General features: G+C 48.9%; 2 protein-coding genes across 5 annotated transcripts in view; one reads left to right on the forward strand and one right to left on the reverse strand.

Annotated features, from left to right (window-relative positions):
- The window catches only part of HNRNPR (heterogeneous nuclear ribonucleoprotein R), a 667,870-nt gene that overhangs the window by 408,090 nt on the left and 235,225 nt on the right, over nt 1–24,555 (reverse strand). The gene's annotated exons all lie outside the window — the stretch shown is intronic.
- Nucleotides 543–20,630, forward strand: SMPDL3B (sphingomyelin phosphodiesterase acid like 3B). Of its 2 annotated transcripts, XM_032805946.2 has the most exons (8): nt 543–733; nt 8,684–8,897; nt 12,679–12,776; nt 15,212–15,355; nt 16,286–16,458; nt 16,619–16,799; nt 18,568–18,701; nt 20,081–20,630. In XM_032805946.2, the coding sequence occupies exons 1-8, from the start codon at nt 667–669 to the stop codon at nt 20,459–20,461; spliced, it is 1,392 nt and encodes a 463-aa protein (XP_032661837.1). In that variant the 5' UTR covers nt 543–666; the 3' UTR covers nt 20,462–20,630. The 2 variants fall into 2 exon arrangements, with proteins under 2 accessions (XP_032661837.1, XP_074916893.1); XM_075060792.1 differs by lacking the exons at nt 543–733; nt 12,679–12,776 and having other exon boundaries at nt 8,832–8,897.

Consider the following 24,555-nt stretch of genomic DNA (forward strand, 5'->3'; position numbering starts at 1 on the left):
GTCAGGCCCTGGAAATTCCTGGCTGGTGGCAGCGATATCAGATCTAAGCTGGTAATTAAGCTTAGAGGGTTCATGCTAGCTTCTCAGTTTATGAACGCTAAGGTTCAAATCTGAGTAGGAAAGTTATGATAGGTGAGCAAACAGGCCACCTGAAATCTGCACTGCAGGTAGGTATTCAGACCCCAAGAGGGGAATTCACCCCTGCACTGTGCCTCCTTTTTGCTGACTTAAGCAGCCAAAAGAGGCCAGGATGCCTCCCTGGAAAATGCCACCAGATCAGAGGGTCCTGTAGTTCACCCTTGCCTGTGCCAAGAATTGAATTGCCCCCCAGAAGCTGCAGAGTGGGGGTAGTGAAAGCCACTACTCCTTTGTCCCTGCATGGGTTCTAGAGCCTGAAGGAAATAGAGCAAAGTGAGTATTCAGTTAAATATGAACAAACAGCCCCCCTCTCCCTGCATGGACTCCCAGCAGTAGCATTGCCCAGACTTGATTGCAATTCACCCTCCATTGGCTGAGACTATCTTTCTTGAGGCAAGCTGGAGGTGTTGACACATTGCCTCGGAGTCAGGTGAGGTGACAACGTCCTGGGATTGGTTCTCTTCTCTACAGCTAAGTGGGTAATTAGTCAGAAGCAGGAGCAGCAGCTGTTAGAACTCCCTGTTCCAGATGGATTCCTTGAGCTTCCTGCTGCTTCTATTCCACAGCAGAATTGCTACCGTTGCCACCGTCCAAGGTAACAGACTCCCTGAGCTTTCTGTGGCTGCCTGATTACTCTAGAAATAGGGAAAGTGCTCCTTCTTCAAGGGGAGGTTTGCCATAACTTGATTTCTAAACTAAACTTGGCTTGCTCCCATTTCTTTAAACAAACTGCAAGATATAAACAAACCCATGACTTCTGGGGCAGTGCATAGCTGGCTCTCCTGGCATTCATAAAGTTTATTTCTGTCTGGCCACTGACAGAAGATTGTGTTGAGACCTCCCCTGCCTTGAGGCACAGGCAGAAAGCATTGGGTGATGCAAGATGGCAGAGAGCTCAGCCCTGCCCCCGTTACTGGAAAAACATGTCAAACTTAACAAAAGGCACCCTTCTGTACTTGTGCCCTGTGTATCGACTATCCCAGCAACCCCCAGGTTACCCCCAAAGTGACAGAGAGATTAGAGGGCAAAGGCCTTCTCTGTCCAGTTTGTGCATGTGGTTTATTTGGCAGCACAGTAGGGCTGGTGGCTAAGGGAGCTGGTTCTGTGTGTGTGCGTGTGTGTGTTTTTCACTGGGCAATAGGGGAGAGAATGATATTAAAAAAAACTAGAAAATGGGATTGTAAAAAAGACTGTTAAAAAACCCAAACCATTGACAGGGTACTTAGGGCTGGGGGAGAGGCCTGGAACAACCTAATTCGTTAATTAGACTGCAAGCTAACAGTGTTCCTTTAATTGTGTTGGGTTTAGGCACCATATGTCGGCTCCAGCCGATAACAGACACGCACTCTGCCCTGAGGAATGTGCAATTCAAGTATAGAGAAGGGGGAAGGGCTGGCGAGGTATATAGCTGTCTGGTTATGGGACTGCTTTGAATTAGTATGACCTCACTGATGAGAGTGCTTGTTTGTGGCTAGTAATTCTATAGCTGTATTAAATGCACCTCACAGTTGAAGCTTTAAAGGAGGCAATGCACCTGGTACTAAAATTCTGCCCTTCCAAGTGAGGCCCCTGGGATGGGGGGGGTGGAAACTATGTGTTTGCAGTTAAGTCAAGGATCCCTGACTCATTCCAGCTGCACATTCAGCACTGCAGCTCCAGTGAGGAGCAGAGTGCACTTCCCCGCAACTTGCATCTTGCGTCATGCATGGATCCCGGACACAAGTCCATGGCGCATGGCCAGGTTTCTCAGCCAGGGCGGGCTTCTAGGGCTTGAGAAGCACTCGGCTTGTATCCTGTCCTGCTGCTGCACAGGTTCACTGACTGAGGGGTCATCTGCCCCCCTCAGCAAATCTGAGTGAGACAGGCCAGAAATTTGCCCTAAGCAGCCAGGGCAGCCACTGAGGGCAGCCTGTTTCCAGATCATGTCATGGTGTCCTCTTACACTGAGGATACCCCTCTGTCGAGGGGACCCCATTTATTAGGAAGAGACAATAGGAAGAGGTAATAGTAGTGGAGGATTCAGTTACTAGAAATATAGACAGTTGGGTTTGTGATGACCTGGAGAACCGCATGGTGAATTCCCTGCTGGAGGCAAAGCTTGCAGATTCTTGAGACATCTAGACAGACTTATGTGCAGTGCTGGGGAGGAGCCAGTAGTCACAACATGTAGGTACCAGCGACATAGGGAAAGGTAGGAGAAAGGTCCTGGAGGCCAAATTTAGGATGCTAGGAAAGAGATTGAAGTCCAGGACTTCCCTAGTGGTATTCTCTGAAACATAGGTGCCGACTCCATGGAAAAATTGGTGGGTGCTGCCGTGTCCTGCTTCTCCCCCTCCTTCACAGCTGTTTCACATGGCAAGCCTGGGAGAGAGGTGGAAGGGTGAGGAACGCGGCACACTTGGGGAAGAGGCGGGGCCAGGGTGGGGATTTGGAGAGGGATCCAATGGGGCAGGGTGGGGGTAGAGTTGGAGTGGGGCTGGGGACAGGGGGGAATGAACACCACCGGTGCCAACAAAAGTTGGCACCTGTTCTCCAAAATGCTTCCAGTTCCACTTACAGGGCCAGTTAGACAGGCCGCACTGCAAGATCTCAATGTGTGGGTGAGACAATGGTGTTTAGAGGAGGGGTTTAGGTTTATTAGGAACTGGGAAACCTTTAGGGAAAGGAGGAGTGCCAAACCATAGACCTTAACCTGCTGGGTGATGGATGTGCTGCCAACAGTGTACCATGTCTCAATCAGTCCTGCTCCACCCTGTCAGCCATCCTGGAAACACTGTACTCCAGAACTGTGGGGACTCTGCTGCTGCTGGGACGTTGGAATCTCATAAGAATGGCCATCCTGGGTCCGACCAATGGTCCATGTAGCTCAGTATCCTATCTTCCAACAGTGGGCAGTGCCAGATGCTTCAGAGACAGTGAACAGAACAGGGCAATTTATCGAGTGATCCATTCCCTGGCGTCCACTCCCAGCATCTGGCAATCAGTTGCTTAGGGACACCCACAGCATGGGGTTGTGTCCCTGATCATCTTGGATAATAGATATTGATGGACTTATCCTTCATGAACTTCTCTCATTCTTTTTAGAACCCAGTTATACTTTTGGCCTTCGTAATATCCCTTGGCAACAAGTTTCCCAGGTTGACTGTGCACTATGTGAAGAAGTATTTCCTTTTGTTTGTTTTAAACCTGCTGCCTATTAATTTCACTGGGTGATCAGTGGGTCATCTCCTACGTTATGTAATGTGAAGGGATAAATATTGCTTCCTTATTCACTTTCTCCACATCATTCATGATTTTATAGACTTCAATCATATCTTGCCTCTGTCTTCTCTTTTCCAAGTTGGACAGTCCCAGTCTTTTTAATCTCTTCTCATATGGAAGCTGTTCCATACCCTTATGATATTTGTTGCCTTTCTCTGTTTTTCCAATTCTAATATATCTTTTTTGAGATGGGGTGACCAGAACTGCACGCAGTATTCAAGTTGAGGGCATACCACTGATTTATATAGTGGCATTATATATTCTGTCTTATTTTCTATCCCTTTCCTAATGATTCCTCACTTTCTGTTAGCTTTATTTGACTATTGAGCAGATGTTTTCAGAGAAATATCCATGATAACTCTAAGATCTCTTTCTTGAGTGGTTACAGCTAATTTAGACCCCATCATTTTGTATGTATAACTGGGATTATGTTTTCCATTGTCATTACTACTTTGCATTTATCAACACTGAATTTAATCTGTCATTTCCTTGCCCGGTCTCCCACTTTTGTGAGATCTCTTCATAAATCTTCACAGTCTGCTTTAGATATAACAATTTTGAGTAATTTTGTATCATCTGCAAACTTTGCACCTCACTGTTTACCCCTTTTCCCAGATCATTTATGAACATGTTGAACAGCACTGGTTCCAGTACAGATCACTGGGGGACAGGGCCAGCTCCAGACCACAGCGCGCCAAGCGTGTGCTTGGGGCGGCATGCCATGGGGGGCGCTCTGCCAGTTGCTGGGAGGGCGGCAGGCGGCTCCGGTGGACCTGCCGCAGGCATGGCTACGGACGGTCCGCTGGTCCCGTGGCTCCAGTGGACCTCCCGTAGACACGCCTGCAGGAGGTCCATTGGAGCCGCGGGACCAGCTGACCATCCGCAGAAACGACTGCGGGAGGTCCACCAGAGCCGCAGGACCAGCGAGTGGCAGAGCGCCCCCTACGGCGTGCCGCCATGCTTGGGGCAGCGAAATTGCTAGAGCTGGCCCTGCTGGGGGACCCTGCTATTTACCTCTCTCTGCTATGAAAACCGACCATTTATTACTCCTGTTTCGTTCTGCTTTGTTTGTAACCAGTTATGATCCATGATATGGCCTTCCCTCTTATCCCATGACTCCTTATTTTACCTAAGAGCCTTTGGTGGGGGACTTCATCAAAGGCTTTTTGAAAGTCCAAATACACAATATCCACTGAATCACCCTTATCCTCGTTTGCTGATCAATTCAAAGAATTCTAATACATTGGTGAGGCATGATTTCCCTTTACAGAAGTCATGTTCGCTCTTCACCAACAAATCAGGTTCATCTATATGTCTGATCAGTCTGTTCTTTATGATAATTTCAACCAATCTACCTAGTACTGAAGTTAGGTATCCTGGCCTGTAATTGCCAGGATTACTTCTGGAGCTTTTTTTAAAAATCAGCCTTAATTAGCTATTCTCCAGTCTCCAGAGGCTGATTTAAGTGATAAGTTACATACACAGTTCTGCAATTTTATATCAGAGATCCTTCAGAACCCTTGGGTGAATATATCTGGCCCTAGTGACTTATTATTGTTTATCAGTTTGTACCCAAACCTCTTCTATTGACACCTCAATCTACAACAGTTCCTCAGATTTGCCACCTAAAAAGGATGGCTTAGGTGTGGGATTCTTCCCCCAGACTCTCTGCAGGGAAGACCAATGCAAAGAATTCATTTAGCTTCATCCACAACGGCCTAGTCTTCCCTGAGTGCTCCTTTATCCAGTGGCTCCACTGATTTATCTAAGATTTTGACTATACTGTATTTGATTGTGTGCTTTCTTTCATATATAGTGCCACTCCCTCACCATCATGACTTACTCTGTTATTCCTGTATCAGAGGGGTAGCCATGTTAGTCTGGATCTGTAAAAGCAGCAAAGAATCCTGTGGCACCTTATAGACTAACAGACTTTTTGGAGCATGAGCTTTCGTGAGTGAATACATGCATCCGATGAAGTGGGTATTCACCCACGAAAGCTCATGCTCCAAAACGTCTGTTAGTCTATAAGGTGCCACAAGATTCTTTGCCTCTGTTATTCCTATATATTTTGTACCCTAGTATTACTGTGTCTCATTGATTATCAGCATTCCACCAAAGTTTCTGTGATGCCTATTATATCAATATCCTCATTTAATGCCAGGCACTCAAGTGCGCCCATCATAGTATTTAAACTTATTGTATCTGTAGACAAACACTTATAAAATTTGTCAGTCTGAAGTTGTGATGTAGCAATGGGACTTTTTTCGTGTTTAACTTTTTCTCTTCAGTTCCTACCAGTACATTATCAACTTCTATGTTCTCTTTACTAGGATATAAAGAATCTCCTTTAATAAATCCTCCCCTAAGGGATGTCGCTGTCTGAACCATGTGCTTCTCCATACTCGCTAGCTTTTCCCCAGCCCTTAATTTAAAATCATCTCTATGTTCATTTTTACATGCCACAAGTCTGGTTCGGTTTTGGTTTAGGTGGAGCCCATCCTTTCTGTATAGAGGCAGGGGTCAGTCAAGAGCTCACCTGTAGCTGATGGAGCCCAGAACTCACTTGCCATCTGCAATATGACTTCAACCAGAGCTAGTTTCTTTCCAGATACTACTCTGAGAGTCTCCATTAGGAATGGTGTTTGTGTGCGTGCACAGAGTAGACAAGGGCTCAGTTACTGCAGGAGCTCAGGGAGTCATGGAAATGGTTCCCCACAGGGAGAAGATCAAGTCAGAACTAAACTCTTCCCCTGAAAGACAGCAGACAGCCAGGCCGGGCTAACGTTTGTAAATGGAGGGCAGGGGCTCTGCTTCACTGCTACAACCAAGAGGAGCAAAAACCAGAAGGGAGCCCTTAGAAAGGGCTGGCTCTATGGCCTGCTCCTCCATTCTCCCACTCCACTAAACTGCAGCTGCTTATTTGTGGATTCCGCTGGGGGATGGGGTCCTGGCAGCAGGAGGTGGGTGTGTGGCTGTGGGGTCAAAAAATATTGTGGGGCAAAGAGCTTCAGCTCAGAGAGTGGTGGCTTCCCCAGAATCCCCATGTGCAGAGAACACAGTAAAGAATTGCAGAAGGAGTCGCTTTCTTCCAACACCGAACAAGGAACTTGATTAGCATAAGGACAACAGTCATCTCCCCAGGACCGGCGCTAGGGGTTTGAGCGCCCTAGGCGGACAGTAATTTCACCGGCCGGCGCGCTGGTCCCGTGGCTCCAGTGGAGCTGTCGCAGTGGTGCCTGTGGAGGGTCCGATGCTTCACGGCTCCGGTGGAGCTGCCACAATCACGCCTGCGGGCGGTCCACAGGAGCCGCGCTGAGGAGCCAACCGTCTGCAGGCACGACTGCGGCACCTCCACCGGAGCTGCAGATCACCGGACCCTCCGCAGACACCACTGCGGCAACTCCACTGGAGTTGCCTGCTGCCCCCTCCGGCAAAATGCTGCCCACCAATTATTCTGGCGCCCTAGGCGATTGCCTAGGCTGCCTAAATGGTAGCACCGGCCCTGCATCTCCCTGCAGTTGCCTGGCATCTGTCTGTTCCTGTTTAAGCATGCAGCTACTGCCTGAAAATTTGCTTACCCTTGTCTTGCTGCAGATTTTAAAGAAACAGTTCAATCATCCTCACAGAACCCAGGACAGCCCCTCCAAGGGAAGGAACCAGCAGAAACCCTGCCAGTCCAAGCTCTGTGCAGGAATAGCCAGCCTGATAGCAGGGCCGGCTCCAGGCACCAGCATTCCAAGCTGGTGCTTGGGGTGGCATTCTGCAAGGGGTGGCAGTCCCTGTTGTTTTGCCCCCAAGCAGCGTGCCGAATTGCTGCTGCGGACGGTGGGGGTAGTCCGTGTGCCCTTAGGGCGGCAGGTGCGTTTCTGCGGAGAGGACAGTTCGGCAGCAGCTTCTATGTTTAGCTGTCCGGGGCGGCTTCAGCTAAACATAGAAGCTGCGGCCGAACTGCCCTCTCCTCAGAAACGCACCTGCCGCCCTTAGGGCACACGGACTACCCCCACCGTCCGCAGTGGCAATTCGGCACGCTGCTTGGGGCGGTGAAAACCGTAGAGCCGGCCCTGCCTGACAGTGTCTATACCAGCATGTTTAGAAATCTCCCACTGTTGCACTGCCAGGGTGGCCGTGTCACCTGCGCAGAGCAGTGGTGACTAACAGCACCTGAGCTCCATCTGCAGGAGGCTCCTCCAAAATGTTGGAGTTCACCAGGTGTGCACTGCCCGAGAAGAAAAGGCTAAGGCACTGCATGGGAGGCTGCAGTTAAGAAAACCCAAAATCTCTCTGGGTCTTCCACTGACAGAGGCCTTGTTCCGCCAACACAGCACCATTCAGCAAAGCCTCTGCCACGTTCCCCTCCTGCAAATACCAAGCAACAATAGGGAGATGAACACAGGGCAGCTTTTCTGCCCTGGGGAACAACCCCCATCTCTCCCTCTTCCGGATTGCTCAGTTCAGGGAGGCTCCTTGTTTTGCCTCTGACCCTAGCTGAGATTTAGCGGCCCAGAATCCATGTACTGCTCTCTGGCTTGGCAAGGGGTTCTACTAGGCTGCGTGCTGGAGGGCTGCTTTTGGAAAGTCACACTGATGATAATTCTGTTTATCATTTGCCTGACTGTACTATGGGGTCTTATGGTGGAAATAGAAGCCCCCAACCCTCTCATGATGCAGCACTACTGAGTTTACTGAAGACACAAGGCATGTTTAACTTTCTGGTAGGGATTATCTAGGTCAGGGATTGTCCACTCACTGCAGTTACATTGTGTTGTTAGCTCTAACTGACCCTCAGTCTCTGCAGCTGTGCACACTGAGTGCTTAGTTTGAATTGCACTGCCCAACAGTGTGTTTATTTGGACCATGCTGTATAGTATTATCCTGTCTGTCTATGGTACTTGCCTGGCCCCCATCAGTGCAGTATCTGAACATCTAACGCTCTGTACTGTATTTACCCCTGGGACACAAGACACTGCTATTATCCCCTTATTACAGATGGGAACTGAGGCTTGGAGAGACTACGTGACTTACCCCAGGTCACACCGAAAGTCTGTGGCAGAGGAGGAAATTGTAGCCAGGTCTCCCAACTGCCAGGCCAGTGCCCTCCCCACTGAACCTCTACTGCGGGTTTGATAATTATGTCAGTAAACTTCCCATATGATGCTGGTTTCGGAATAAGAAGTAGAAGTATAGCTGTATAATGCTCTCTGATCCCATGGCTTCCCAGCTGGCACAGCTACTTCAGGTGTTTGATTGCACTGCACTGTGGTGTTTGTTCTATCTTTGGCAGGTCACTTTTGGCATATCACAGACCTTCATTTGGACCCAGAATACAGAGTGGCAACCGACCCTCTCCAGGTGTGTCCATCTGCTGGCTCCAAGCCAGTGTACAATGCAGGCACATGGGGAAATTACATGTGTGATTCTCCTTGGAGTCTCATAAACTCCTCCATTTATGCCATGAAGGCGATCCTGCCTGATCCGGACTTCATCCTTTGGACTGGGTAAGGAGTCCATCCATGCATATCAGTGAAAGATAGGGGGCATGATCACACGATAAGCCCCATGAATGTTGTGATTAGATGTCACATGCAGAAACACTTTGAATTCTACTCACAATGCACAAGAGCACCTTAGTGTAACAGCTGCTACTCTGTAATTAGCAAATGTGTGGCTGCAGAGAGAGCCCCCACTCAGCTACAGTGGGACTGATCCCATATTGCAAATCCCAAGAGCTCCCAAATTATAGGAACACAGGACAGGAAGGGACTTCCTGGGTCATCAGATCCAGTCAACTTCTATCATCATATCATCCTGTTCATAAACTTATCAAGCTCCATCTTCAAACCAGTAAGGTTTCTTGCCCCCACTGCTCCTATTGGGAGGCTGGTGCAGAGCCTCATTCCTCTAATGTTTAGAAACCTTCTTCCTATTTCCAGCCTAAATTTATTCATAGAATCATAGAATATCACGGCTGGAAGGGACCTCAGGAGGTCATCTAGTCCAACCCCCCTACTCAAAGCAGGACCAATTCCCAGCTAAATCATCCCAGTCAGGGCTTCATCAAGCCTGACCTTAAAAACCTCTAAGGAAGGAGATTCCACCACCTCCCTAGGTAACCCATTCCAGTGCTTCACCACCCTCCCAGTGAAAAAGATTTTTTTCCTACTATCCATCCTAGACCTCCCCCATTGCAACTTGAGACCATTACTCCTTGTTCTGTCATCTGCTACCACTGAGAACAGTCTAGATCCATCTTCTTTGGAATTCCCTTTCAGGTAGTTGAAAGCAGCGATCAGATCCCCCCTCATTCTTCTCTTCTGTAGACTAAACAATCCCAGTTCCCTCAGCCTCTCCTCATAAGTCATGTGCTCCAGCCCCCTAATCATTTTTGTGTCCCTCCACTGGATTCTTTCCAATTTTTCCACATCCTTCTTGTAGTGTGGGGCCCCAAACTGGACACAGTACTCCAGATGAGGCCTCACCAGTGTTGAATACATACACAATTAGTAGTTCTGCAAGGGCACACTGTTGACTCATATCCAGCTTCTTGTCCAGTGTAACCCCCAGGTCCTTTTCTGCAGAACTGCTTCCTAGCCAGTCGGTCCCTAGTCTGTAGCAGTGCATGGGATTCTTCCGTCCTAAGTGCAGGACTCTGCAATTGTCCTTGTTGAACCTCATCAGATTTCTTTTGGTCCAATCCTCTAATTTGTCTAAGTCCCTCTGTATCCGATCCCTACCCTCCAGTGTATCTACCACTGCTCCCAGTTTAGTGTCATCTGCAAACTTGCTGAGAGTGCAGTCCACGCCATCCTCCAGATCATTAATGAAGATATTAAACAAAACCGGCCCCTGGACCAACCCTTGGGGCACTCTGCTTAATACTGACTGCTAACTAGGCATGGTGCCATTGATCGCTACCCGTTGAGCCCGATGATCTAGCCAGCTTTCTATCCCCCTTATAGTTTATTTATCCAGCCCATACTTCTTTAATTTGCTGGCATGAATACTGTGGGATTCCGTATCAAAAGCTTTGCTAAAGTCAAGTCCTCTGCTTTCCCCTCATCCACAGAGCCAATTTCATGGCCAATTTATACCCATTTGTTGTTGTACCAACATTGTCTTCTAGCTCAAATAGCTGTTGGACCAGATCCTCAAAGCATTTAAAGACTTAACTTGCAGTGGATGTTAGTCACCTAAATACCTTTTAGGATCTGGGCCCTTCTCCCTCCCTGGCATTTAACCCTGATGTATTTATAGAGAGCAGTCAGATGCCTTTCAGGCTCCATTTTGCTAGGTTAAACAAGCTAAGCTCTTCTAGTCTCTTGTTGTAACTCAGGCTCTTCATTTGCCTGATTGTCCTTGTAGCCCTTCTCTGCTCCTGTTCCAGGTTCTTAAACCCATACTTTCTTGAGAGTGGATGACCAGAGCTGCACACAGAATCCCAGATGTCTTGCACAGTGGCATTATGAGTCAACCCCATTTAAATCATGAGACTGGATTTAAAATCATGAGATGTAAAAGATGATAAAGTGTAGAGGGGGAGTTATATGCAATCCCTCACTGAGGGGTCCATAGCCATGAAAGCTAGAAATTTCTGTGTTAAAGAACTGAAAATGGAGTCCTGTGATTATGTGAGAATCTCCAGGAGCTGGGGGTTTAAGAAAAAGACACTGCTTATCTGTTTATTTCTCCTAATTATTTGTAGAATGGCCATTCCTGCAGTATGCCTCAGTAGTCCAGAGCTCCCAGTAGTGTTGGTAGAAGGTACAGGCTGGGCTGGGACAACGGTTAGGGAAGAGTGAACCTCAGAACTGTATTTGGAGGCTATTCAGATTCCAGGGTCCTGCTACAGTATCCACTTGGGATTTGGACATGTTTGCAACATGAGACCTGTGCTGAGTTGGGGAGCAAGGGCAGCAGCATCACAAGACAAAGGAGATATGTGGCCTTGCTCCCAAGTTGCTGCAGCAGCTGCATGCACAATACAGGGGAGACAAAGATTAAGAAGCAGAAGTTGCTGTCCTCACTAATGAAGAAACTGCTAAATATGGCCAGCCTTTCCCAAGTTCTCCCTTGTGTATCATTCGGGGCATTTCAACTACCTAGGAGTAAGGCATGTGTTGCTGTCATCCGTTGGACACTTCTTCTCAGGCAAGAGTGCTCAGTGCTTTGCTCTGGCTGGAGATAACTAATTCTGGATCCTTCAGTAGGTATTTAAACAATCGCCTTTATTATAGCAGTGAAACTGCAAACACTGGAGCCGTGTTGGTCAGGCAGAGTCACAGTGGGGCAGCCTGGCTAGCAGGTATCTCCTGGCCAGATAACTCCAGAGAACTGGTAACGTATACAGTATATGTATTAACAATTGACCAATCAATACAGAGCACAAAGGAGTTACTTTTAGGTAAATAGATTAACAACTCAGGAACCTGGTGGAGTGAGACTAGTACCCCACACAAATCATAACCAGACCCATGCACCTCAGGCCAGGAGTCCTTTCTGCACACATGCAAATCCACAGTGGGCACCATGATTGACAGCCCTTAGGCTGCACTCACTGTCCTGGCCCAATTCTGTTAGCACAGCCATTGAAGCACGAAGTTGTGCTTTGTCAAAGGCTCCAGAAGAAGGGTTTTGCAAACAGCTTTGTGCCCCTTGGTATGACACTAAAGAAGAGTCTGGAAGGTTTGGTTTGAAAAGGGGCTGTTTGACTTATGAGGAATGTCAAGTCTGCTCTGCAGGTTCTGCTGGAGGTCCTTCTTGGAGCACCCAGAGAACAGGGTTGGGAGCCCTTGATTAAAGAGGTTGGAGTTTGTATCTCTAACAAATGGGCTTTTCTCCAGCTGTTCAGTCAGGCAGGTGCGTTACAAACAAACAGAAACAAAGAGCTTTATTTCCCCTTAATTAATCAGGGTTCACTCTCTTGGTATGTGTAACCCGTAACTTTATGGTATCTTCCAGAAACAACAGAGTACAGCCAGACCCAGAGTTCTAATGCAAAAAGAAAAAGCTGAACAAAATGGAACAGATTCTTGCCCTGAACAGTTCCTCAAATGTTCACCTGAAATCACACCCACATGCTAGGCATAAGTTACCTACATGCTGCCTTTTCTTTTATGTGTGCAGATGCTTCCTGGAGACAAGGTGGGTGAGGAAATATCTTTTATACCCAGCCATCTTGTCTCTCTAATATCCTGGGACCAATACAGTTGCCACAACACTGCATACAGACTCTTCCCTTTCAGACTGCTAGCTGCATGTGATGTTTGTGCTGTTTTCCAGTGATGATACTCCTCATGTCCCCAACGAGAAACTTGGAGAAGAAGTAGTGCTGGAAATAATTGCCAATTTGACTGCTCTGATAAAACAGGTGTTTCCAGGTACGATTTACCTGAGCTGACAAACCAAGAAGGTGGTAGTGCAGAGAATATCTGACCCAGCATCCCACTGGCAGGAAAGACCAGCTCAGCCAGCTAGAGATGGCAGATCTAGAGAAGGGGCAGCCATCTAAGGGGGTCAAGGAATCTAGTAGATGGGGGGATATGAAGGCATCTTTGTCCCGCTTCCTATGGTTTATAAACTGTATTCCTGGGACCTTATGGTCACTGATTAGCTTCACTCTTCAATGGGCAACACACTGCAAGAGGGAAGTTTGGAAAAGCAGCAGCCTTTGAATAACTAATGGTGGAAAAAATCATTGGAAACCTCCTTTCCTGCTTGAACATCTCAGCAATGGGGCGAAAGAATTATCCCAACACTAGGGCCGGACCCACCAGATCAGTGGAGAGATGCTGGCCTAGCACTGGAATGCCCCAGCAAAGTACAATAGGCCCCTAATTGAACTGTCTATGGAAAACCAAACATGGGTCATTCCTAGGCAGGGCCATGGCTGCCCACTGCCCATTCGAGAAACTTAGTGCAAAAGGCCCACTCCTGAATGAGCGTTGTGTCTCCAGTGCTCCTGGAGGGGTCAGACACGGACAGTGTGGAGTCAGTCAGCATCTCCCACAACTGACTACACTGTCTGCAAAAGGGGCCAGGCTGCAGCTCTGGAAATTGACAGTTTCCATTTGCCCGCAGATACCCACCGTGAACAGCTCCTTGCCAGGGGCTCACCATACAGCCCCTCCCCCAGTGCCCACCCAGAACAGCTCCTCACCAGGGGCTCACCATACAGCCCCCCGCCCTCCCGGAGTACCCACCCTGAACAGCTCCTTGCCAGGGGCTCACCATACAGCCCCCCCCTCCGGAGTACCCACCCTGAACAGCTCCTCTCCAGGGGCTCACCATACAGCCCCACCCCCGAGTGCCCACCCTGAACAGCTCCTCGCCAGGGGCTCACCATACAGCCCCCCCCCCGGAGTACCCACCCTGAACAGCTCCTCTCCAGGGGCTCACCATACAGCCCCACCCCTGAGTGCCCACCCTGAACAGCTCCTCACCAGGGGCTCACCATACAGCCCCCCCCACCGGAGTACCCACCCTGAACAGCTCCTCTCCAGGGGCTCACCATACAGTCCCTCCCCCAGTGCCCACCTAGAACAGCTCCTCGCCAGGGGCTCACCATACAGCCCCCCCCCCGGAGTACCCACCCTGAACAGCTCCTCTCCAGGGGCTCACCATACAGCCCCCCCCCTGGAGTACCCACCCGGAACAGCTCCTCTCCAGGGGCTCACCATACAGCCCCCCCCCCCTCGGAGTACCCATCCTGAAAAGCTCCTTGCCAGGGGCTCACCATACAGCCTCCCCCCCCACCCCGAGTGCCCACCTGGAACAGCTCCTCACCAGGGGCTCACCCTACAGCCCCCCCCCGAGTGCCCACCCTGAACAGCTCCTCGCCAAGGGCTCACCATACAGCCCCCCCTCCGAGTGCCCTCCCAGAACAGCTCCTCGCCAGGGGCTCACCATACAGCCCCCCCCCCGAGTGCCCACCCTGAACAGCTCCTCGCCAGGGGCTCACCATACAGCCCCCCCCCCCCGAGTGACCCCCCTGAACAGCTCCTCACTAGAGGGTCACCCTTCCACCCCCCCCCGAGTGCCCACCCTGAACAGCTCCTCGCCAGGGGCTCACCATACAGCCCCCCCCCAGTGCCCACCCTAAGCACTCCCTGTCCCCTTTGTGCTCACTCCAACACTCACTATAAATGGCTCCCCAGGTGCTGACTTTAAGGAGTTCCCCAAGTGCTCCCCCTAAACAGCTCCTCCCCAAGGACTGACCTGCACAATTCCTTCCTAGGTTTGCTACAGGTATTTTGATGGAGCTGCAGCAGTTCAGAATACCACAGTTTTCCCCAATGTAGCTGCCTCCGGGCACGAGAGCGGAATTCACTCCAAATCCTATCCAGTCCTGGCCTCAGGCTGCTCATAAGAGGCCTATTAGCGTTTTTGTTCCCCAGCCACTGGGCTGAGACCACCCTGGTGGATGGGAATATCATTCAGCCATTCCTGCCCTGCGAAGGGGTGACCTAGCATTGATGGGTCCCATAGCCTCTTGCCCTGCCGCTGAGTCAGGGCCGTCTCCAGGCACCAGCTTATCAAGCAGGTGCTTGGGGCAGCAACTCGGGAGTTGGGCGGCACTTTCAGGGATTCGGTGGCAATTTGGCACAGGGTCCCTCACTTCTGCTCGGAGTGAAGGACCTCCCGCTGAATTGCCGCAGATCGCGATCATGGCTTTTTTTATTTTGGCTGCTTGGGGTGGCAAAACCCCTGGAGCCAGCCCTGCCTTGAGTCATTCTGTCCTCTCCCTTAAGTCTCTTGCACTCCAGCACCAAAACAGGCCACATGTTCCTTCATGTTTTCTCTTGATTTTCTCCAGACACTAAAGTCTATCCTGCGATGGGCAATCATGACTTCCATCCCAAGAACCAGTTCCCAGCCAAGACACACAGGATCTACAACGCAACAGCTGAACTCTGGCGCTCATGGCTCAGCAATGCCTCCATCCCAACATTCAAAGCAGGCATGCCCGTAATTCCAGCACAGCTAGCTCCTTCTGTCTGCACTGCTGGGGGAAGAGGGCGGAGGAATCTCCAGTGACATGCTGCCCATGCAGTGCTGCCTTCTACTGATAGGGCAGTTTGGGGCATATCTGCAGTTAGAGAAAGGGCCCTAGCAATAGGCTGCCAACCTGGTGCCACTCACCAGCTCTGAATTCACTTACACATGAGAAAAGGAAAGACGGTTCCTTGTGCCTCAATCTCTCCTGCTTTCTCACAGTTGCACTAGAAGAGTGGCCCAGGAGTGTCTCTTATAGTGCAGAAGATGTAGAACTGGGCTATAATGAATATGAGGGTCTGAGGCTGTTGGACTCAGACAAAGCCCGTGGTTCTCTCTGGCTCTTCAGCTCCTGGACTCACTTGCACAGATTGCGCAGATCACCACTCAGGGCCTCCTTTATCCTGGGCTGACATAAGCAGCCAAGGATGGAAGTGCCGGTTACACTAGAGTCACAGGCTGCCCTGAAATAATTATACTCCAGATGAGCTTGTCCTCCTTGAACAGGAACAAAGGATGCATTTACAAACTCCCAGACATGCAGGAGAGCAGTGGGCTGAGCCACTTTGACCTTCTTTACCAAAACATTTCCCATCATTGCATGGCCAGCACTTCAGCTGCATGGCTGGAAGCAGCTTTGGGAGCACTGATGCAGGCAGGACTCTAGGAAGCCTCTGGTCTTCTAACCACCATACGCTAATCCTGCTCAGATCAGGTCCACAGCAAATGGTGTTCAATGTGCTGGCAGCCTCTGGCACCTTGCCCAGGCTAGGGCCCCCATCACAGCTATCACCGTGGAGCTGAACCTGAGGTAGAAATAGGAGAGGAATTTGGGGCACAAAAGCCAGCAAGCGTTGTACCGTCAGGTCCTTCTCCTGCCGGTTGTGTTTTGCAGGTGCTTTCTACAGCGAGAAGCTGTTCGGTCCCAATACCAAAGGACAAATAATTGTCCTCAACACCAATCTGTACTACGATAGCAATAATCAGACAGCTGGCTTGGAGGACCCTGGTGGGCAGTTCCAGTGGCTGGAAGATGTGCTGACCAATGCGTCAAAAGCAGAAGAAATGGTAAAACTGTTTCTTTCTTGACTTCGCCACCCTGGAAAGTCCCTCCTGTAAGCCCCTTCTGCCTCTGAGCTCCTCCTCAGTCTATAAACCCTGGAGAGCCTCTCCTCTGCTTGGAAGCATGCACTTAGTCTGTACTCAGCCAGGCTCTCTTCTGTTGTAGGTCTACGTTGTGGGGCACATCCCACCTGGCTTCTTTGAGAAGAAGCGGAGCAAACCCTGGTTTCAGAAGCACTTTAACAAACGATACACAGAGATTGTGCAGCAAAACCATGGAGTGATAGCTGCCCAGTTCTTTGGGCACCATCACACTGACAGCTTCCGGATGTTTTACAGCAATGGAGGTACTGTTCCTTGGCTTGGTCCGTGCCGTTCTCTGACAGCCCTGTCCACTCTAGGAGAACATTCCATTACTGAACGTGGTTCTCAGTAATCGTTCCCCAAATGCTATTGAAATTAGTCCAAATGCTAGGAAAGACTTGTTCTGCATCACACTTTCTGAAATTGCATGGAAGGCGGTTTGGTCCAGTCTGTTCTAGCACATAGACTCTTTTCAGTACCAAATCAGGGGATCCTTTGCTGAAAACCTTTTCACCATGAAGTAGCAAGACCCGTAAGCCTGCCTGTGTTACAGTTTGGCGAGTCCTCATGCCTCCCAGCACTGTGCAGTAGGACATCCTAGAATGCACTGCCCCACCTCCAGCTGGCAACTGTCCTCCAGGCACTCTGCCCCACCTGCTGAGGCACTGTGGGGTAGCAGCACAGATCTTTCCAGCCTGTGTAACTCACTGGTCAGTGTCTGTCATGGAGCTCTGTGATGGGTGCCACAGACAGGGCTGGATTCACTCTCCTGTGGGCCCGGGGCCCCTGTATACATGTTTTTCCTAATTTAAAACAAAATGATCACAACTATGGCATTGAGGCTATTAACGCTATATTGAACTTGCCTTTTAATTAACATGAAGCCGTTCTACGTTTACATTTCAGTCTTAAATCATGTAGGATTCTTCCCTTAGAACAGCTGTTATATTAGTTTATTTCTGGGAGGGAGTTTGGGTGCAGGAGCAGCAAAGAGTCCTGTGGCACCTTGTAGACTAACAGATGTTTTGGAGCATGAGCTTTCATCAGATGCATGTCATGTTGGGTGCAGGAGGGGGCTCCAGGCTGAGGCAGAGTGTCCGGATGTGGGAGAGGGTTAAGGGTGCAGGCTCTGGGAGGCAGTTTGGTGCAGGAGTGGAGCCTGACCTGGGACAGGGGGTTGGGGTGCAGGAGGGGGTGCGAGGTGCAGTTTCTGGCTGAGAGGTGCTTACCACAGGCGGCTCCCAGCCAGCGATGCAGCAGGGCTCAGGCAGGCTGCCTGACGTGGTCCCATGCCACTCCCGGAAGCGACTGGATAGTGGCACGTCCCTGTGCGCCCCTTGGGGAGGGGGAGGCAGCAGGTCTCCGTGCGCTGCCTGTGCCCGCAAGCACTACCCCTGCAGCTCCCATTGGCTGAGGACATTGCCGGGGGCGGGGGCAGCACGAGAAGCCTCCTTCCCCTCACCCCCTTGCCAGGGGCCGCAGACATGTGCCAGCAGCCAGCTGCTTCCGGGAGCAACGTGGGGCTATGGCAGGCAGCCTTCCTGAGCCTGCTGCACTGGACTTTTAGCAGTCCGGAGATCGCAATTGACTGGCAGAGGCTCCAGGATTGACCAGTTGATCGCAATCGACAGACTGGTGACCACTGAATTGTATATAATTATGAATTTATTTTTGTGGGGGCCCCTGCGTTAATCCAGCCCTGGGCACAGAGGATGTGAATCTGTTGCAGTCCCTAGCTGTAGAGCCTGATTCTTTAGCTCAGATTGTAGAGAGTTATGCTTTTAGCTGGGGAGGGCCCCAGTTCAATCCTGGTGTCAGCCCAGATGTTGGCTATTGCTCATGCACTGTAGATGTCATTAGGTAGCATTAGGAGTGGATTTACAAACACCACTGACACATGGTTGAGGTAAGTGGATCAGGCAGCAGCATCACAGACTAGTTACCAATACAAGCACAGGGGTTGTAGCTGGACTGGGTCTGACAAATGCCAGGCTTTCACTCATACACGCTTTGTTTTGCCTTTCCATTCAGGTTCCCCAATCAACACCATGTTCTTAGCCCCAGGAGTGACTCCCTGGAAAACAACGCTACCCGGAGTGCACAATGGCGCCAACAACCCTGGGATCCGGGTCTTTGACTATGACCGAGGCACCCTTCAAGTGAAGGTGGGAGACACCCCCACACTGCATGGTCTGTCCCCTTGGGGCATGACTGCAACAGCCCAGGGGCTGCTCACTCAATATTTCCAAGTTGCTCTAACAAATCAGAGCCAGAGTTAATCTAAGGGCAAAGAGAGAGAGGCAGGGGCAAAATATTCCAGTGTGACAGTGCACATGAAGGTTTGATTTCAGTAGGACAATGGCAATAAGTTCCAGGGAGCTTGGGAGGATGATGTGGGCCTTAGCCAGCTGCTGGGATCAGAGCTCCCCGGGGCAGTGCAGGATTGCTCCTCCCAGTTTATTCTGCAGGCCCCAAGCAGTGGGTCTTCCAACACTTCCATTTGGGGAATAAAATCACAGCTGACTAGAGCTCACATGCAAGACTCTAGCTCCCATACAGAATATGGTTTTGGTCTGATCTACACTATGAACGGAACCGTACTGTAATTGGATCAGGGAATAGATGTGTTGTAACTGGGGACCCTGACTCAGTGATCTACCTGAAAGGGGGAAAATGTGCTGGTGCCCTTCTTTGCTTCTTTACAGTGAATAAAGAAGGCCCCAAAGTGTAATGTTTATAAACTCCTCTGTTTGGTCCATTAGAAATGCAACGTTTATGTGTCCTGGAAGACTCTCTAGAAGGCTGGAAAACTAGTAAAGGAGAGATCACAGGAGCCCAGAGAGTGAATGCTGTGAGACAGAGTAGCAGGGGTTTGAACCAGACTGTTTAAAGCTCTGCTTTCGCTTTGATTTTGTTAACACCTGGTAACTTTCCTGAGCAATGAACAGTTTGGCAAAAGGCAGCCTTAGTAAAGATTCTGCCCCTATCTCCTCCAGGAAAGGCTCCTGCTTACAGTAACCCTGCGCCCTACCCCCACCCCCTGCAAAGCACCACAAGCTTGAGATTTCTGTGGTAAAAACAAACACCCCAAGCACCCTGCTGGCCCTTCGTCATCCAGCATAAAGATGCAAAGTGGGGCACAAATCCAGTTTTAGTTAAACTCTTTTAAAGCTGGCCCCTGCAGGATACTCAGGTTTGAGATGCCTTAACCTAGGCCCTATTAACAGCCCTTTGTATATGGCCTGTTACTTGACAGGATAAAGCCCCCAGCATGATGGCCGGGCCCCCAAGCAGAGCCAACATCCAGCCAGAACTGCCCTGCTGGAATTGGCCAGAGCCTGTCAGACACCTACTCATTGCTAGGCGGCGGGTGTCTCTTCCAAGCTGGGTTTGAAGTGATTGGAAGTGCCTCACACCAGCACCAGTGATGGGGAAATTGCTGAAGCCCAGCCCCATCACAGCCCTGGCTGAATTGGTCATTCTCAGTGTTGCTTCTGCGCTCTTTGCCCTAACACTCCTCTTGGTCTCCTCTTTCTTGCTGCAGGATGTAGTGACTTATTATTTAAACCTATCCCATGCTAACCTGGTGGCCCCAAGCTGGGAGAGAGAGTATCGGCTGACTGAAGTCTTCCAGGTGCCTAACGGGTCAGCATGCTCTATGCACATGGTGCTGGAGAAGATATCAAAGGACAAGCACTACTTACAGCAGTACTATCAGTTTAACTCAGTCAAGTATGACCTCACAGAGTGTGACGAGAGCTGCCAGACTGATCATATCTGTGCTATCCGGGAAGTTGATTTTCTAAAATACGATGAATGCATTAAAGCCAGGAGCTTCACAGCTGTAGCCACTCTGCCAGCAAAACCCCTTTTATTTCTCTGCTCACTGCTGGGCCTCCTCAGCTTCCAGAGGCACCTCTGGTGACTCTGACTAGGTGGAGCCCTGTGCAAACAGAGAATGCAGCACATAAATCAACATCAGCAAATGCCTCAGTGCGTGGAACTTACTCTGGAAGAGGATGAAATCTATTGTCATTGCAGGGGTTTTATGACATGATTTTGACTCCTGCTAATAAATATTGTTGGGTTTGGAAGGGATGGTGTGCTGCCTGGTGCTTTCTAACCAGGAAGGTGGGTGAGGAAATTGCTGTTCACCCCACCATGACATGAGTGGAGACCTCACGAGTTCCATAATCTTTAACTCAACCTGCTAAAAAGTGTGGAACTACAGCCTGCTTTGTCACTAGGATTGTAGCCCAAGTGCGGTGACTGGAGTCAAGAACATGTCTTTTTTCCTAGTGACAAGGAGACCACAGAGGCTGACTGAGTGGCATGGGTGGATGGGAATGCGGGGCAGCAGGATAGGTTGTGATGCATAAGCCAAGACAGCTGGGTGTGGTTCCTTATTCTGACACTTATTTACCATATGAATTTGAGCAAGTCTCTTAGGCCAAGATTTTCCAATGTCAATGCCTAACCTTAGGTTCCAAAATAAATGTCCAATTTTTATGTGGTGCGCTCCCAGCATTACCCCAGGAACAGATCTAAGGGTCCCAGAGTAGCCCTTCTGTTGCTTACATGGATTGGTAACTGGTTAAAAGATAGGGAACAAGGAGTAGGAATACATGGTCAGTTTTCAGAATGGAGAGCAGTAAATAATGGTGTCCCCTAGGGGTCTGTACTGGGACCAGTCCTATTCAACATATTCATAAACGATCTGGAAAACGGGGTAAACGGTGAGGTGGTAAAATTTACAGATGATACAAGAATACTTAAGATAGTTATGTCCTTGGCAGACTGTGAAGAGCTACAAAAAGATCTCTCAAAACTGGGTGACTGGGCAACAAAATGGCAAATGACATTCAATGTTGACAAATGCAAAGTAATGCACATTAGGAAACATAATCCCAACTATACATATCAAATGATGGGGTCTAAATTAGCTGTTACCACTCAAGGAAGAGATCTTGGAGTCATTGTGGTAGTTCGTGAACATCCCTCAATGTGCAGACCAGCAGTCCAAAAAAGCAAACAGAATGTGGGAATCATACACAGGGTAGATAATAACAAAAGATATTCATATTGCTCTATTATAAATCCATCGTATGCCTACATCTTGAATACTGTGTGAGACTGTCGGGTGCCCCAATCTCAAAAAGATACATGGAATTGGAAAAGGTTAAGAAAGGCGAACGAAATGATTAGGGTATACGGAACAGCTTCTGTAACTGTGATGTATGCCGGCACAAATGCCAGAGGCTAAACAGTGGTCGTGCCGGAGTGATAGCACCAATGACACACCAGGTGGAGAAGCAAAACACAAGTTTATCTGATGCTACAAATAAGGTCAGGTGAGAATGCAATCTCAATCTCGACACCTAAAACAAGCAGTTTCTTCCTTTATATCTAGTGTTTATACAACAAAACTTTTTCTGCTGACTAACTGATCTTTCACTCCCCTCCCTTTCTTTCAAGCTGCAGGTATCTTTTCTCACTACAATCTTCTTTGTCTTTCCTCCCTCTCCCTTTCTGCTTGCAGAGAACATGTATGCTGTATCTTAGAGTGTGCTTGAAATTGCTTCCATTTAGCTTCCGTGTAATTACAGGCAGAACTGGCTGTTACAACTCAGAAAACTAACTGTCTGACATTACATTTTAAGCTATTAACACATAGGTACCCTAGGTTACACAAAGTGGTTAAACATGGTAGAACACATGTTCATTGAGGCCTGACAGGAGGCTTTATCGACACTCGTCGTATCATTTTCCGAGTTCTAGATTTATATCTAGTGACACCAACAGTGAGATTAGATAAGACTGGGACTTTTATCGCTGGAAAAGAGATGACTAAGGGGTAATATGATGAAGGTATAAAATCATGAGGTGTGGAGGATGAACGAAACAAGGAAGAGTTATTACTCCTTTCATGAGCAAAGAACTAGGAGTCACAAGTGACATTCAATAGCAGTAGGATTAAAAAACAAAAGGAAGTATTTTTTCTAACACAGCGCCGCAACCTCAAACTCTTTGCCAGAGGATGTTGTGAAAGCCAAGACTATAACAAGGTTCAAAAACAAACTAGATAAATTCATGGAGGCTAGGTCCATCAATGGCTATTAGCCAGAATGGGCAGGAATGGTGTCCCTAGCCTCTGTTTGCCAGAAGCTGGGCATGAGTGACAGGGGATGGATCATTTGATGATTACCTGTTCTGTTCATTCCCTCTGGGGCACCTGGCATTGTCGGCCACCAGGCTACATGGACCTTTGGTCTGACCCAGTATGGCAGTTCTTATGGTCCCCAAATGTTAACCTATTAATCTGTTCCTGCAAGGTAAAGAGTGTCATCCGCCCTCAGCAAGTTTGCAGATGATACTAAGCTGGGGGGAGAGGTAGACACTCTGGAGGGTAGGGATAAGGTCCAGAGTGACCTACACAGATTGGAGGATTGGCCCAAAAGAAATCTGATGAGTTCAACATGGACAAATGCAGAGTCCTGCACTTAGGACAGAAGAATCCCATGCACTGCTACAGGTGGGGACCAACTGGCTAAGCAGCAGTTCTGCAGAAAAGGACCTGGGGATTACAGCGGATGAGAAGTTGGATATGAGTCAACAGTGTGCTCTTGTTGTCAAGAAGGCTAACGGCATATTGGGCTGCATTAGTAGGAGGATTGCCAGCAGATTGAGGGAAGTGATTATTCCCTTTTATTCAGCATTGGTGAGGCCACATCTAGAATGCTGCATCCACTGCTGTGGCCCCCACTACAGAAAGGATGTGGACAAAATTGGAGATAGTCCAGCGGAGAGCAACAAAAAATGATCAGGGGGCTGGGACACATGACATACGGGGAAAGGCTGAGGGAACTGGGGTTATTTAGTCTGCAGAAGAGAAGAGTGAGGGGGGATTTGATAGCAGCCTTCAACTACCTGAAGGGGGGTTCCAAAGAGGATGGAGCTCTGCTGTTCTCAGTGGTGGCAGATGACAGAACAAGGAGTAATGATCTTAAATTGCAGTGGAGGAGGTGTTGTTGGATATTGGGAGAAACTTTTTTACTAGGAGGGAGGTGAAGCACTGGAATGGGTTACCTTGGGAGATGGTGGAATCTCCATCCTTAGAGGTTTTTAAGTCCCAGCTTGACAAAGCCTTGTCTGGGATGATTTAGTTGGTGTTGGTCCTGCTTTGAGCAGGGGGTTGGACTAGATGACCTCTCTTCCAACCCTAATCTCTATGATTCTATGAAATTGCCATGGTTTACCAAGGATTTCCCTGTGCCCTGCAGGAAACTTCTCAAAACAGACTAGTTCTGTTCACCTCTTGGAGGACACAGATCAGCCTGCCATTCAAAGGATTGACATCCAGGCAATACTTTTCCAAAACAAATGTTTTCTTTGTTTATTGTAATCAGTGTTTCCTAATTAATTTAAACCTAAATTAAAACAAACATAAATCCCTTAGAGGTATACAAGCTAAAGTACCCAATACTGTAATGTTATACAGTTGGAATGACTTAAGTGATAGTTCTGCACATGGTGCTATGCAGGACACTGACAAATCTTAATAAAGTCTAAACTTTATACACAGTAAAATAAACATACACACCGCAGACACTCATCTTTAGTATCCCAAGCATACACATACATTATTAACCCTATTTCTATACTATAGCTAGCATGTTTACACTCCGTAGTGTTCTTTCCCTCAGTTCTTTCTAAAGAGCCTGATCTGTCCCAGCAGCATTGCTACTGTGCTGTCGCTCTGCAGTTTCTTCTGCTGCTGCTTCGCTTTTTTAGGTTTCTTCTGATCTTTTCCTGGTTCTCCTCCTTCTCCTAACTTGATTGACTTTTGCCTGTCTGCTCTCTATCTTTGTCATGGTACAATTCCCCACTCTGAACCTTAGCGTCCAAAAGATGGGGTACCAGCATGAATTCCTCTAAGCTTAATTACCAGCCTAGAACCTGTAGCACTGCCACCAACCAGGAATTCCAGTGCCTGGTACACTCTGGTCCCCCCAAAACCTT

Source organism: Chelonoidis abingdonii, chromosome 25 (assembly GCF_003597395.2).
Source record: "Chelonoidis abingdonii isolate Lonesome George chromosome 25, CheloAbing_2.0, whole genome shotgun sequence".
NCBI classification, from domain to species: domain Eukaryota; kingdom Metazoa; phylum Chordata; order Testudines; family Testudinidae; genus Chelonoidis; species Chelonoidis abingdonii.

Bases quoted from the DNA above. Each gene is read 5' to 3' on its own strand.
- SMPDL3B (XM_032805946.2), top strand. From the start codon at position 667: ATGGATTCCTTGAGCTTCCTGCTGCTTCTATTCCACAGCAGAATTGCT. The intron at 8,898-12,678 runs GTAAGGAGTCCA...GCTGTTTTCCAG, and splicing joins GACTTCATCCTTTGGACTGG to TGATGATACTCCTCATGTCC. The intron at 12,777-15,211 runs GTACGATTTACC...GATTTTCTCCAG, and splicing joins GATAAAACAGGTGTTTCCAG to ACACTAAAGTCTATCCTGCG.